This window comes from Cucurbita moschata, unplaced genomic scaffold (assembly GCF_002738365.1).
Source record: "Cucurbita moschata cultivar Rifu unplaced genomic scaffold, Cmos_1.0 Cmo_Scf00014, whole genome shotgun sequence".
NCBI lineage: Eukaryota > Viridiplantae > Streptophyta > Magnoliopsida > Cucurbitales > Cucurbitaceae > Cucurbita > Cucurbita moschata.
Genome location: NW_019268530.1, coordinates 1,556,444 through 1,572,105, shown reverse-complemented (window position 1 = coordinate 1,572,105; position 15,662 = coordinate 1,556,444). Strand labels below are relative to the sequence as shown.

The following is a 15,662-nucleotide window of genomic DNA, read 5'->3' as shown; positions in this document are numbered from 1 at the left end:
TTTATTAATTTAACGTAAGGTATTTTTACGCGAAAATTAAAATTATTTTCATGTTTTTGTTTAAATCAATATTGTACCGTATTATACTCATACATCCATATTTAATGAATTTAAAATAAAACAAAAAAACAAAAATAATATATATAAGGTATTTTATTAAATTTAAATAATTTGTTACTTGTCATTTTATTTTAAAATTAATATTATTTTACTCATGCCAATACAAAATTAATTTAAAATAAAAAATAGTAGAAAATAATATTGAAATAGAAAGTATAATAAGGTGACAAGGAGACAAGATCGTAGGGCTGAGAATGGAGGAGGGAAGATGATGAGATTTCTGTTGGAATTTTTGTCTTATTCGGTGAAATTGTTTTGTTGTTTCTTTTGGTTGTTGCATTTTTGGAGATAACGTTTTCAAAATGGTCCATTCCTTTGGATTTGTTTTATTCCATTGAGATATTGTTTTGTAAGGCATTCTTTGCTTCGACCCTCATCTAAACATATGTGGTCGTGACTGTCTCTGTTCATTTCCAAACAGATAACATGTTTAGGTCAAACAGTAAATCTAACGAGATTATTCATTTGATAGACTTATTGTAATACACGACACGAGATGAGTTAATCGTGATAGGTGTTACGTTGTATGATTGATCGTATGTAAAAAGAGGTGTCTAAGTCGTGACACGATGGAAGGTTACTTGTACAAACAACAAGGTGTTGGATACCAATGCAGTTGCGGTAGGGAGGGGCCGGGAATTATTTAAACTCGAAATTTTGGAGGGGCCACTCTTAAGGTTCAAAATATGTCGAACACCCATCAATTATTTTTGCATGACTTCAACTTTAACTTGTTAGAATGTCTCGAACGAGAGACACTAACCTAGATGATAGGCTAGTAGTATGTTGTGAGCTATACTAGATGTGATAGATAGGCAGACAGTATTCTCACATTATTTGACATGCCAAAGATTGCTGATGTGGCTTTGTTGAGTCCAGTGAATGTTTCGAGTGTTCGAGAGAAAATATGTAGATTGTTGTTGCCAAAATTCAGATCGGGCAACACATAAACAGTAAAATTTGTTTGAGGGAGAAAAAGCGTAACTTTAAAAAACAAGAGAACCCGTGTTTGTCACGTAAATTCTGATGTTTAAGTTACCAACGAAAAATTTAGTATAGTAAGAATTTTATGTTTTTTTTTTTGCTGCCCTATTTGATCATTGATTTACACAGGTCTTTTATGTTTGTCCTTACGGTCTAATTTCACTCGTGAAAATATATAAAATTTTAAGGAGAATAAATATAATTTTTTAAAATAATTTTATCATTTTTATTTTTTTTAATTTGTTAGGACAAATAATTTTGGCAGTTGAACTATGCTCATCGTTGATGACGGTAACGAGTTAATTAGATTAAAAAATTCGAAAATATATAATTAATCGTTAAATTTTTAATTTTGTATCTAGTAATTAAAATTTTATTTTATGTTCTTATTTATTATTTTTATAAAATTTATAGGCTTCTAAATACAAAATAAAAAATAAATAAAAATAAAAATAAAAATCATTCCTTTCGCTTTGTATTTGTTTTGTGAAGAAAAGTTGCGGTGAAGGGTCAAACTTGAGAGCCACAACGGTGATGAATGAATATTTTTCATTTTCTTCACGAACTCCAACTCTGTGCCAGACGCCAATCCACAGCAGCCGCCGGGAAGCTCCATTCTCAGATCATCAAAGCCGGCCTCGACAAAGCTGGCCCTCTCGCCAACACCCTTCTAGATGTATACGGCAAATGCGGCCTCATTCCTCAAGCCCTCCAACTGTTCGACGAAATGCCCCACAGAGACCATGTCTCCTGGGCCTCGATTCTCACCGCCCATAACCGAGCCATTCTTCCCCGACGTACCCTTTCAATGCTTAGTATCATGTTTACGCATGATGGGTTGCAGCCTGATCACTTTGTCTTCGCCTGCATCGTCAGTGCCTGCGCCAGTTTGGGGTATTTGCGGCTTGGTAAGCAAGTTCATGCTCGGTTTATGTTGTCTTCCTTTTGTGATGATGAGGTTGTTAAGTCGTCTTTGATTGATATGTATGCTAAATGTGGGATGCCCGATGATGCTCGTGCTGTTTTTGATTCAATCTTGTTTAAGAATTCTGTTTCTTGGACTGCTATGATTTCTGGGTATGCTAAATCTGGGAGGAAATCTGATGCTATTGAGCTTTTTCAGCGAGTTCCTGTGAGAAACTTGTTCTCTTGGACTGCTTTGATTTCTGGGTTGATTCAAAGTGGGAATGGAATTTATTCGTTTTCTTTGTTTAATGAGATGAGGAGAGAAGGAATTGATGTTGTAGATCCTTTAGTTTTTTCGAGTGTTGTTGGAGCTTGTGCAAATTTGGCTCTTCTGGAACTTGGAAAGCAAATGCATGGCTTGGTTATAGCTATTGGTTTTGAATCTTGTTTGTTTATAAGCAATACACTTGTGGATATGTATGCTAAATGTAGTGACATATTAGCAGCTAAGGATATCTTTTACAAAATGCCACGAAAAGATGTGATTTCTTGGACTTCAATCATAGTTGGGACTGCTCAACATGGGAAAGCAGAGGAGGCATTGAGTTTATATGATGAAATGGTTTTGAGTGGAATAAAGCCAAATGAAGTGACCTTCGTAGGATTACTTTATGCTTGCAGTCATGTTGGTCTAGTTACCAAAGGCCGTGAATTATTTAGGTCCATGACAGCTGATTATAAGATCAATCCTTCTCTCCAGCACTACACATGTTTGTTAGATCTCCTAAGTCGCTCAGGACACCTTGAAGAGGCAGAGAATCTACTGAACAAAATGCCATTTAAACCAGATGAGCCTACTTGGGCTTCTCTATTGAGTGCATGCAAGCGACATAATAACATGGAAATGGGAGTTCGAATTGCTGATCATGTCTTGGATTTAAAACCCAAAGATCCTTCGACTTACATACTCTTATCGAATGTTTACGCCGGAGCGGAAATGTGGGAAAGTGTTTCAAAGGTGAGAAGGTTGATGAGTTGTATGGAAGTAAGGAAGGAACCAGGTTATAGTAGCATAGACTTTGGAAAGGAGAGCCAAGTATTTCATGCTGGGGAGACTAATCATCCTATGAAGGATGAGATTTTTCATTTACTGAAGGATTTAGATGCTGAAATGAGGAGGAGAGGCTATGTTCCTAACACTAGCTTTGTTTTGCATGACATGGAACAACAAGAGAAGGAGAAGCAGCTGTTTTGGCACAGTGAGAGGTTGGCTATGGCTTATGGACTTCTCAAGGCTGTTCCGGGGACGGTTATTCGAATCGTGAAAAATCTTCGGATTTGTGGAGATTGTCATAATGTTTTGAAATTCACTAGTGATATAGTGAAAAGGGAGATTGTTGTTCGTGATGCCACGAGATATCATCATTTCAAGGACGGGAAATGTTCTTGCAATGATTTTTGGTGACTCTGTGGGATGATACTCTTCTACATAGCTCGAGATTCTCTGGCTGAAAAAAGGTATGAACTGGTGGAGTTTTTAGAAGCACTTTTCTGCATTTTCTGCATCTCTTCCAGTTTATTGATAACAAAAGTAGAGAAATGATCAAAATATTTGTGTAACTTTTAGACCAAAAAGAAGCAATATTGTTGTACACTTGCTCTTATATCTATACAATTTCCTCGCACATCCTCGAATATTTTGTTGTCCCTTTTATCCTTGGAACAGCTCTTGAGGTCTTCTTCTATAAGGATCTTTGCCTCTCCTTTCGGCCTTTACGGGTTATAATGGGAGATACCATTGTTTCTGTTACAGTTTGAACTGTTGACTTACGTAATTGGAAGTAACCAATTAAGTTTACGACGAAACCTAAAAAATTCTAGATTGTGAGATCCCACCTCGGTTGGAGAGGGGAACGAATCATTTTTTATAGGGGTGTGGAAACTTCTCCCTAACAGACGCTTTTTAAAACTGTGAAGTTGACGGCGATACATAACAGGCCAAAGTGGACAATAGGACTTGGACTGATACAAGTGGTTGACGGCAATACATAACAGGCCAAAGTGGACAATATCTACTAGCGGTGGACTTGGACTGATACAAGTAGTATCAGAGCCAGACACCGCAGGCTTGAACTGTTACAAATGGTATCAGAGTCAGACACCGGGCGGTGTGCCAATGAAGATGCTGGACCCTGAAGGAGGTAGGAGGTGGATTGTGAGATCTCACCTCGGTTGGAGAGGGGAATGAAAAATTCTTTATAAAGGTGTGATAACCTCTCCCTAGAAGAGGTATTTTAAAAACCTTTAAACCTTCCGAGAAAGCCCAGAAAGGAAAGTCCAAAGAAGACCATACCTGCTAACAAGAGCAGATCCGTTCTTTTAATTGGAAGTACTAATCCAATTCAATAAAATTATGTTTTGTAATTTCGTTATCCAATTTTTTCAATTTCGAATTTATATTTTTCCGATGGAGTTATATTTAAATTATGTGTTTCCAAATGTCAATCCATCAACTAACAGTCTGAGATATTATTTATGTATTAAATAATTGAAAGAATGAAAAAACTGGAAAGCACAGGGATTAAACATAGAATTTTAACCCATCTTTTACAACACTTCCATAAAGAGGCAAATCAAAGAACATAAAATCAAGGGGTTGGGAGGCAAAATGATAAATACAGCTCCAGAAACATTGGAAGATTACATGATCAAAGACATGAAAAACATATGCTCATCTTTAGTAAGGATGGTGTCTATGTTTCCTTCGACCACCGGGTGACTTGATAACTAGAGTGCTCGAGATCCAAGATCGATTAGTTTCGCAAGAATCGTCTGAAGACCAACAACATAAACGTCCATCTTCTCCGCCCGTCCATCCAAACACACCTTGGCTACGTGAAAATCCACCCAATATGTTTGTCATGGGCAAGACACTTCTTACGATGCCAATGTGGCCACCCTCAAGGACAACGTCGGGTGATTCAATCGCATTCTTCCCCTTGTGATGGTCGACCGGGAAGTAGCCTACTGTACCATCGTTGGTACCTCCAAGAACCCATAATCTATCACCTTCACTCGAGTAGTGACAATCAACTAAATAATCAACCTGTCAAACAAGGAAGCATGGTATGATATGTATGCATTTTCAATCGTGAAACTTTCAAGAACTGCATGAACCCATTCACTCCGACTAGCAATAATCGAACTCTTTGAATTGAAAGAGCAAGTAAAATCTGATCTAAGTAATTATCTCAAGACATCAGAAATAGTTATTTGTTTCTCTTTCAACCGGGAAAGGTAACAACAAGTTTAAGAACCTATTAGGTACCCTTCAAAGTTCTAGGACTATATAAACATAAATCTAAAAGTTCAGAGACTAAACTTGTAACTTAACCAATAAATACGTTATAATCCTCACACGTCATCGTCGTCAAGTGCCGGTGACACAAGTTCATTGATAAAAGAAAAAGAGAGACGAGATAGAAAAACTCACACGACCCATTGCCCAACTGTTGGAAGCTAGTGTGCGGGCATCTGTGATATCTGCCTCATTTCTCCCATCCGTCCAGTCCCATAAGCTACCATAGCCCATTTGCATAAAACTTCACCATTAGATAACTAGAAAAGCAACTCAGAAGATATAGTTTTCAATTGTGAAAGGGAAAGAAAATGAAAGCTATGAGAAGCAAATTCAACCAAGAACGCACAAGTATCACAGGGCCTAAAAGTTTTGCAATCAAGAAAGAATTGCAAATCCTCACAGAGGGAAGAAATGGCTACAATTCATTTTACTTAGTTGCACTGATGGTGTGTAGAAAAGAAGATTGGTACCTCAAGGTTTCAATGTGAGTCAAGCACCACAACTTTCTATAGTTCTCTCCAAAGAATCCGATCTTACCAACTGAAGTTCCAACGTTTATCACCTGCATGATCATGAGGGTAACACACTAATAAAATATCTGTAGAATTGAGCTTGAAAACCCACTTAAGAAATCTCTTACTTAGAATTCAAGTTAAAATAAAATAACAAATCAGTCACCCGAACTGCAAGGATTTGTAGGAGAGTAGTGGTTAGTCAAACAGAAATTCGATTCTTAAAATTTATATAAAGGAAGTACAATTGTAATAGCCCAAGCCCACTGCTAGTAGATATTTGTCCTTTTTGGACTTTCCTTTCTGGACTTCCCCTCAAGGTTTTAAAACGCGTCAACTAGGGAGAGATTTCCACACCCTTATAAGGAATGCTTCGTTCTCCTTTCCAACTGCTGTGGGATCTCACAACAATAAAATATAATCGTGCTTACTCTTCCCGTTAAAATAGAGTCATTAAATGGGCCAATGGATTAGTCACCATGAAGAACTCCAATAATGCTATAGCATTCTAGATTTGCAAGCAAAGAATGTGCACCTAAAATAATAGGCTTTTTTTTTCTTTCTATATTCACGAGTGTTCGGACCAACTTGCGTGCACCCCAACAAAGTAGTAGACATTTATTCAAGCAAATCAGCTCAATCAGGAAAGTATCTATGCAAATAACATTGAGATAATAGTGGCTACGTACAGAATCCATATGTTCGTCATCATCGATGTCCCCATTAGTGTCAAATATACAAACCAAACCATCCACGGAAGCAGAAGCAAGCTTGGCTTGATGGCCAGGGATAAAGTGAACCTGTTAACAAGAGCAAAATTGGATAACATGAGTTATACTACCACCAACAGAATTCAACCAAACAAAAAGGATCCCCAGGAAACAGAGTACTACAAAAGAGCGGTGGATTTAAGCCAAGTTGAATGACCACGATTTCTTGTAACTATATCTAATTGTAAAATATTATATCAGAAGAACCCAGAAGTAACAAATCCCTAATTGTCATAACATGCAGTTCTCAATTCTTTTCTATAACCACTATAGCTTTTGTACAGAAGTTTTTATATTCCAACATGTTTTTCTAAAGAAAATCGAAAGCATCCGTTACATCTCTAGTTATTATTTATTTGAGACTGCTATTCACTTATATCTAATAGGGAATGCTAGACACACCATCATGGCAACCTCTAAGAGCTCTACCCTTCTCTTGATCGTTATTTCAGTAGTCGATAACTTGCATTGATCGTTATTTCAGTAGTCGATAACTTGAATATCATTGCTAACAAGCAAAGTGATTTTGCACATCATTGCTATGCAAATTCAACAATCAAACTATTTCCTAGAAAGAATATGATTCTCAAAAGCTAGTGGTTGTTAGAAATGCATCCTACTTTTTAAGAGGACAGGAAACAATTTTCAATTTCAAGGAAAAACCATCTGCACAAAAGCCCGAATCTGAGAAAAATACCGATGTCTAAACAATTTTCATTGCAATCACATATTATCTTAAGTTGAACAGGCACATGATTACTTTTTAAAATTGAAGCAATAGCTAAGTATAATCAAAATTATAATCACTATATACAAGATACATTGCTCAAGCATCAGGAAGAACCTGAGTGACATCTTCCACATGAGAGTCCTCCAAGCACGCGACTTGCTTTCTGTTCCTCCAATCCCAGAAGAGTATCTGAGCAACATAACCAAATAAGTTCAATTATTCTTTAAGAGTTCTTTTCACTAATGTCTCTAAACTCGTCGTTTGTAACGTCTCATACTTTTAGTTTTCATATTAAATGAACGGTTAAATTACAAGTTTGGTCCTTGAATTTTGTTAATAAAACTTTAAGCCTTCAACTTTACGTGGAATAGGTTCATGAACCTTAAATTGTGTCTAAGAAATCCTCAACTTTAAAAACTGACTATTAGATCAATGATCAAACAGACACAAATGAAAGGTTAAAAGAGATTTATTAGGCATAACATTCAAAGCTTATGATCCTATTAGCAACTTTTAAAAATTTAGGAACTGAGAATAACTTCAAAAGTTCTGGCACCATTCTTATAATTTAACCTAAATGAATTCACAACAGATTTCCAGCACTCTCCGCAGAACAAGAAATATGAAGAAAAAACATAATTATAATGAAATTAACGTCTCTACTAAATCAAGCCCACCTGAGATTTACAACCTGCAGCAAGGAGATTCATACTCGATCCTCCATAGGCAAAGCTGAAGATCTCTTGAGAAGGGCCAGCACTAATGGATGAAACCTGCAATTGTAGCAAACAAGAGCATAACCCAAACTCCCAAACCAAAACAATGAATAAAAGGTAAAAACTAGACAAAACAAACCCAACCTGCTGAAAATTCCGCACGTCCCAAGATCTGATAGTTCCATCAGAAGAACAAGAATGCAATACATGTGGGATTGATGGCACTGCGAAGGAAATTTGATTGATTGTTCCAATGTGACCTCTGCACTCTCCATAGTACTGGCCAGTCACTGGCGAGTACAGCTTCACAACATTCGAAGATAACGACACCGCCATTTGCGTCCAATCCCCACTTCAAAAAGAAGTTAGAACAAAACCCTTGATTACCGAGACAAAAATAAAAACAAGTTGAAACGACACAGACCCAGTTGGAAATTTCTTACTTGGGAGCGATGTGGAAGACGTAATCGTCGCCGAAGTTGGTTTGAATGGCATTCTTGAGCCCGAAGCGCTTGAAGGAGCTTGAATCTACACTGGAATCGGCATTGACGGGCTCCTCGACGTCCATGTCAATGGATTCCATTATTTTTTTTAGTCTAATTTCTGTGCGACGAAACAGAGCAAAATTGAAAACAAGTTTCTGAATCTAAGTATAAGAAATTGCGGGGTGAAGAAGGGTTTTAGGGTTTAGGTGGAAATCGATGGCGGCATTGAACAAACCGTTGGAGGCGCGCAACCAGTTCGCTCCAATTGATCAACTGTTAGGGCTGATAACCCCAAATACGACGCCGTTTTAAAGCCTGAAGTTATTTGAACAAACCAAATATAATAATCATAAACAATAATAAAATTAAATCATTGTTTTTTTTTCCCCAAAACTTTAATAAAAAGTGACAATTTCTTCCCTCAATTTTAATATCTAATAATTTAGTTGATGGGCTTTTAAATTCCTGACAATTTAACCCATGAATTTTTTTTTTTATCAAAATTAAATATTAGGGTTTTATTATTTGAGATTTAAAATTTATGGTCGGAAAATTTATTGATTCCCGTTATAAAATAAACTTATTTATGAATGACTATATTTCTATTGCATTCGTGTATAGCCGAACAAAGATCTCTACTACACAAGGGTAGAATCTTCCCCAAATCTTTGTCCTCTTTATCCTATGCTTCCTTTATAAATGGAGGGCATAGTGGTCAATTAACGTTAAAGCATACGCATTTGATACAAGACTTGTCTCTAAATCAAACAAGATAAGTAGATTTGGGTGTCGTTACAATTGTGAGGTTGAAGAAGATAAATGTCATCCCCTTCTCGCGTTGATGAGACACTTACATAAAATCTGTTTCCTTGAGACTTATCTCTAAACAATATGATGTAAGGTTCATCACTTGTTCTAAAAAAATAGTCCATACGCTCACAAACGCTAAAAAAAGAGATATCAACTTCAAACCTCGTAAACCAAAACAAATCTCGATACGGGTACCACAAAATTAGTAGTCATATTCGCAAACGAAAAGTTCGAAAAGCTCTTAAAAGTAATACAAAGAGCAGAGAGATGAAATCATCAGCAATCCTTTCAATGGAAGCTCATATCCAATCTCATAAAAACAGGCAAAAAAAGAAGAATCAAAGTTGAGCAATAGAATGATGTAAATTATAGACATAAGAACTCCCTGGTCTCCCTCCCAACATATTCCCTCCATTGATTTCTATAGTTCTTATGGATTTGAATGAGAACAAACCAGAAGTGAGCTTGATTATGTTAAGGGTACAATGGCAGATCCGTCCAAGCTCCAGAGACATGCCCATTCTCACAGACATAAGCTCGAACAACTGGCTCACCATCATCATGGTACCCAAAAACCCGCCTCAAACAGAACCCAGAATGCAAATCCCAAGTCTCATTGCACGAGCAAAAAGCACATTTCAGATCAATTTTGTTCCTGTTCCCATCTTTGATCGTTCTCCATACATGAGAACCTTTGAAGTTCTTGAAAAAGCCTCTAAAAAGCATGTAATTCCGCTTCTCTTCGATATGAACACAGCCAGGCCAATCACAAATGTATAAACAATCGCCTCTAAATTGACTCCTAAGCAGCTTATTTCCTTGTTCCCTGCTTAAATTCCAAACCCCAGATGCCAAATGCGACCCCATAGACCTACAGATCTTCCTCCTTTTGGAAGCACAAAATTCCCCATCCGACACAAAAACCCCCTTCTCGACCTTCGTACCACCGATTTGAGGGTCGAGAACATCCGGGGATTCAGAATCGTTATATACAGTATCAAGATACAGATCATCGTAAAGCGACCAAGCACAATCAGAAGCAGAAGCAGAAGCAGAGAGATCAGAATTAACCTCAATTTGAGCAGTGGAGGACTCCGATTCGTGTTTCGAGTCATGAGTCGAGCTCAATTCCAGATACTTTTCATCCGGACCGAGTTCCCGCTCGAGCCCGAAATCGGAATTCTCGAGAAGAACGCCGGAATGGTGCAAGCCTGGACAACAGACGGCGAGTTTAAGAAGCGAGGCCCAGCCGCCGGGGGGAACAGAGTCGCCGACGACAAGATCGGCAACAAGAGAAGGGATGGCTTGATTACACTTGTTCTTCCAGCAGATATTACGGATTGTAGAGGAGAATCTGGTGGAAACACAAGCCAGACGAGCCCAGTAACAGGGATTGTCTTCGAGCTTGAAGAAGATGTTGAGAAGAATGTCGTCGGGGAGGGTGGAGAAGAGGGATTCCGCCATTGCTGAAAGTGGGGAATGGGAAAGGGGAATCGAGGGTTTTGAATGGCTTATAGGGATGAGAGAGAGAGAGAGAGAGAGAGAGAGAGAGATTGGGATGGTGAAGGGATTGGTGGTGGGAGTGGAAGACTGTCCTGTCGATGCCTATACTCACCATTTGCATCCACACACCGTCCTCTGGTTTTGCGTCCACACAAATAGACCGATTTGCATCATAGGAACACCAGCCATTCTCCAATAATTCTCTTTCCCAACTGTTCACCGACGTATACCTAAAACTCCTCCAAAAAGCTTTGAAATCACCATTTTATGTTTGTTTTTAGCATAAATGCAACTAGACAATCACTATTGATCATGAGTTATATGATCGAATACTATTGCGTTATGTTTACTTTATTAATTGTATGGGTTCTTTTAAACTTTTTATGGGTAACTTCGAAGGTCGAATTTTGTGTTGGATTGATTTTGAGTTTATTGGACATTTTTTTTAAGCTCATACATCTCTATAAGTAAAAACTAAAAAAATTGATGTCGTAAAACTAAAGTTTTACAAACAACCTATCAGCCAAAAAATTGAAAGTTTATGGATCTACCCGACATCTTTTTAAAGTTTATGGGAATAAACTTGTAATCATCTTTTTTTCTAACTAAAACATGGGTTAAATGTGTGATGGTTCCTAATGTTTGGACCCTTGAGTTTAAATACTTAAATTGGACGATGATGATCCTATATGTCGTAATTTTGAATGAATGATAATAAGAAATTAGGAATGGATTAGGCAATTTAATACCATGTATAATAAAATAAAATAAAAAGATTGAAAAGACGCTTAAAATGTAAGAGACTAAACTCAAAACATTTAAAGAATGAAAATTAAATTAAGAAAAAACAAAAAAAGAGTTGACTGAATAATGAATTAGGCCTATATAATATAATACAAGCATGGAATTGTCTTTTACATTATTCATAAACCTGGATGTATAAAAGGCTAATTATAGGATTTGTCTATAATATATGCTCATTGTCCAATCAATATGAGCCATCAATACATTCATTGAATCATAAACTTCAAAAGAAAACCATTAATACATCTTGAAAATTGAATTATGTTTCTACAATCCAATACATACAACAAGACTGGATGAATAGCAAGGCAAACTAGAATGTTAAATAAACAAGATAAAGAGGATGAATCACTTGAGTAAAATGAAACAACATATATATTCTCTAAAGGCAAGTATTTTACCCTTGTAGTAATGTTAAACCACCAAAAGCACTTTTCACCTTAAAATGAACAATGAATACAATCCTCAAAATACATATATAGACGGAAGGATAGTACAAACAAATTTAAAGCTAGCAAGTAAATACAGAACAGTTAAAGCATCTTCTAGAGGAGGAAAGTTTAAAGAAAGATACGAAAAAAAGGAGAAAGAAAAAGGTAGAAAAGGATTGGAAAGGTGAGAGAGACGAAAGTGAAAGAAGCAACATAAAGATGTGGTGGTGGGTGTTGCAATGTATGTTTTGATGGAAAATATCTATAAAGAAGAGGTGAAACCACTGGCTGAGGACATTCAAAGGACAAACACTTGAGCCCCATCGATAAGAAAGGAATCTAACATTTCACCTCACACGTCTCCCAATCACTACTGTTTTTGTTTTTGCTTTTCAATCTGCGTTTTACCTTTGTTTAGCATCACAAATACCCTTCATCCATAGTGCTCCTCCCCCATTACTCACTCTTAAAAGTTCACTTTCAACTTTCAACCCCAACCCCAAACTTCCCGAACTCTGTGTTTAACTAATCCTTGAACTTTAAAAAATGTTAACTGGTTTTTAACTCTCAATTTTGTGTCGAAGGAATTCTTAAGATATCAATTTTGTATGAAATAGATCCTAGAACAGTTTTAACATTTGCTTTCTACTAAATACAAAATTGAAAGTTTAAAGTCATGCAATGCATAAAAAACAAGAGGTGTAGACATTGTCGTGGCATTGATTCAAAGAGCCAACTCAATCAAGTTAGAATTCTCAGGGTAGGTTTGTTCAGTCATGATAAATGAGAAATTGAAAAACGACTCTAAAATACGTCCCAAGGAGAGGACAATATCTGAAACCATTGAACTAACTCCCTATTATGAAGGCCTAAACAGATCTTGACCGAAAATCTTTCAAAAATTAAGCACAGTTTTTTTACTGAACTACTGACTCAAAATGCATATCAATCATCGAAGTTAAAATTTTGACACATATGGCATTTGATGCACAAATTCACAACGTCCTATCCTAGCCATTTAAAAATTTCATCCAGCATTTCAGGTCGACATATTGGGGTTGGGAATAGAGGTAAGTGAGTAATACCAGTTAGAGGCCCTTCCAAACGTCTCTGACATCCGTTGAGGCCCCTCCCTTCTCTGTGGATGGCAATATAAATACTACATTGACCCTTCTTCGCCAGACCATTTGGGAAGGGGAGGAGGGTCGTCCTATATCAATAGAAATTACAATGTGCTAAGAGCTTATTGATTAAACCAAAACTTGGAAATAAGTGGCATTAACACATTCACATCATCCTCATCGAGCAAGGGAAAAAAAGAAGTGAATTGACCTTGTTGCATGACTTGTGAATTTCATACCGGATTCAAGAAAGACAGAATAGAATGTAAATAACAAGCCAAAAACTGTTCAAATAACAACGCATGTCTATGCATTCTGCATTATTCAATCTCTGAATGATGATTATGACTATGCATGAGCAGCATCAACATGTTTACCCTCTTTGGCCTCCCCTTTGGCCGCTCTTAGTTTACGCTGCTCCTCTTTGTAGACACGGTTTCTTCTTTGAAACTGTAAGGAATGGTTCAAACAAGCAAATTGAATTAGGACGGATTCTTACAAAGCAAGCAGAATCAATTTTTAATAAAAGCAGAACATACTCCTTGCCTTTTAGGGCATATTTGGGAGATTTTGAAATGATTACAATTACTTGTACGGTATTCCAAACCACTCTGAAAACATGCTTTTAATTTTTCAAAACCAATTTTTATGATACTAAAATCGCCTTTAAAAGTGTAAAATGATGCATCAAGTTGATTTTGAATGACTAAATTTTGAGTAATTCTACACCTAACAAAAGTGATATTAACCATTACAAAATTACTTATAAACATGCTCTAGACGTTTATCCAGGTTTTCCTATTCTATAACAGTGTGCTTAGCCCTTGTATAATGAATTTCGCAATTAAACACTTCGATTAAATTTTTTGTTTGTTTCAGAAATCTGAACTAATCTCCCTCTGATCTCAAGCCCCAAAAAAGAGTAATACTTCAGCCACCATAAAACTTCTCACTAATATATTCATGTCTAGAAATGTGAGAAACAAGTGATAGAATAAGTACACTTTTGTTATTTCAGGGAAAGAAATCAAACTTTCATCGAAGAAAATGAAAGACTACAAGATCATACAAAAAAACAAGCCCAAAAGAAAAGGGGCTTCGATCAAACTACAGGTGTCTGACTCTAACTACAAAAGGGGCTTCGTTCTTCGACCCCAAGACCACAATTACAAAAAGGCCTAATGACCAACGACCACAAGGAAGCATTAAGCCTAACAACCTCTAAATCTCCGCACCCCACTTCTCATTCTCCTAAAAAATCTCATTACATCTCTCAGCAAGGAAGCCGTCTCTCCCTAAAGGGAGGATTCAAAAGCACCCCTCCAACAACGATCGTCCATCTCTATGGTCCACGTCACTAACACCAAACAAGCTCCACCAAACAAGCTCCTCCAATGACCCTAAAGATAGTTCGCAAACTAACACTCCCATAACAAATGATCCATGTACTCCTCATGCCTCCTACAAAGAATGCACCACTCCTGTGTACAAAACTAAGGAAGAGTGTCTTTGGACACAATCGAAGATATTAACCCTCTCAAGTAAAACTTGTCATGCATAAAACGTCACTTCATTAGGAATTTTGAGCTTCCATGGGAGGAAAAAAAGAAGCACCAGAGCAGCTACCGACGCATGAGGAAAAGACATAATAAAAATATGAATGGAAGAAGAAACCCCTAGAAAGGTCAGAGGTCCAGACCCTAGCATCCCTTCTCCAAGGGGAAATACACTGAGGGATATAAAGTAGAGTTGCCGCTTGATAGTCCCTATAAGTAAGAAGACACGGAAAGCCTAAAGAGATTGAAGAACAGTTGCAACACTGAAGCCACTGAATGCAACTTCTTATCTGTAAGGAATCTAAGAAATACAAATGGAAACTAGACAGGGTGTCAAAAATAACATTCGAAAATGTGATGAAGGTGGAGGATTTCAGCACCAAGGTGAATAATATTGAAAGATTCTAGTTGCAAAGATTGACGCTGCTAAACGAACCACTTCATATATTAAAATGCTCATAGACATAGTTCGCCCCGAACAACATAAAACATTACTTTTGTATTTCCTACTTGTTCCCCATTAAAGTTTCTTCTCTTCCTTATATAAAGACATTCTTATATTATTCAATACATAAAGTCACCACGTTATCCAAAAATTGACTTTACTTATCATAATTTTCTGTTAAACTTAGCGTTTGGTGTTGTTTAATTGTCTTTTTACATTCAAATCTTCGTAGATAAGTTGAATCTTCAATAACCTAAAGATTTGCTGAAATCCATTGAGGAGAGACCGCTGGCAGATTCGAAAAATCAAGCATAAACACACTGTATGTTCAATTACGAAACCTACCCACCTTTCCCGCATTTCTTTTAAATTTTTTTATTATCCCCCCCCCCCCCAAAAAAAAAAAAA

The 15,662-nt window shown here is 36.9% G+C and overlaps 4 protein-coding genes across 4 annotated transcripts in view; 1 reads left to right on the top strand and 3 right to left on the bottom strand.

The window, feature by feature from the left end:
- Positions 1 to 1,591: 1,591 nt before the first annotated feature.
- On the top strand, positions 1,592 to 3,688 carry LOC111452061 (pentatricopeptide repeat-containing protein At4g14050, mitochondrial). Its single transcript, XM_023092591.1, has one exon. It carries the CDS (start codon positions 1,643 to 1,645, stop codon positions 3,473 to 3,475), a length of 1,833 nt encoding a protein of 610 aa, XP_022948359.1. The 5' UTR covers positions 1,592 to 1,642; the 3' UTR covers positions 3,476 to 3,688.
- An 883-nt stretch (positions 3,689 to 4,571) lies between these two features.
- LOC111452333 (WD repeat-containing protein 89 homolog) lies at positions 4,572 to 8,860 on the bottom strand. The gene is made up of 8 exons (XM_023092992.1): positions 8,543 to 8,860; positions 8,244 to 8,451; positions 8,061 to 8,156; positions 7,498 to 7,572; positions 6,573 to 6,683; positions 5,842 to 5,933; positions 5,504 to 5,588; positions 4,572 to 5,116 (listed from the first exon to the last, which is right to left on the bottom strand). Exons 1-8 carry the CDS (start codon positions 8,680 to 8,682, stop codon positions 4,748 to 4,750), a joined length of 1,176 nt encoding a protein of 391 aa, XP_022948760.1. The 5' UTR covers positions 8,683 to 8,860; the 3' UTR covers positions 4,572 to 4,747.
- Positions 8,861 to 9,586: 726 nt separating this feature from the next.
- Positions 9,587 to 11,171, bottom strand: LOC111452334 (phytochrome A-associated F-box protein). The gene has a single exon (XM_023092993.1). It carries the CDS (start codon positions 10,856 to 10,858, stop codon positions 9,869 to 9,871), a length of 990 nt encoding a protein of 329 aa, XP_022948761.1. The 5' UTR covers positions 10,859 to 11,171; the 3' UTR covers positions 9,587 to 9,868.
- A 2,188-nt stretch (positions 11,172 to 13,359) lies between these two features.
- LOC111452335 (NADH dehydrogenase [ubiquinone] iron-sulfur protein 5-B-like) overlaps positions 13,360 to 15,662 on the bottom strand; it is a 3,958-nt gene continuing 1,655 nt past the window's right edge. The window contains exon 2 of the mRNA XM_023092994.1: positions 13,360 to 13,703. Coding sequence (XP_022948762.1) covers positions 13,602 to 13,703 — 102 coding nt within the window. The 3' untranslated portion in view covers positions 13,360 to 13,601. The remainder of the gene's footprint in view (positions 13,704 to 15,662) is intronic.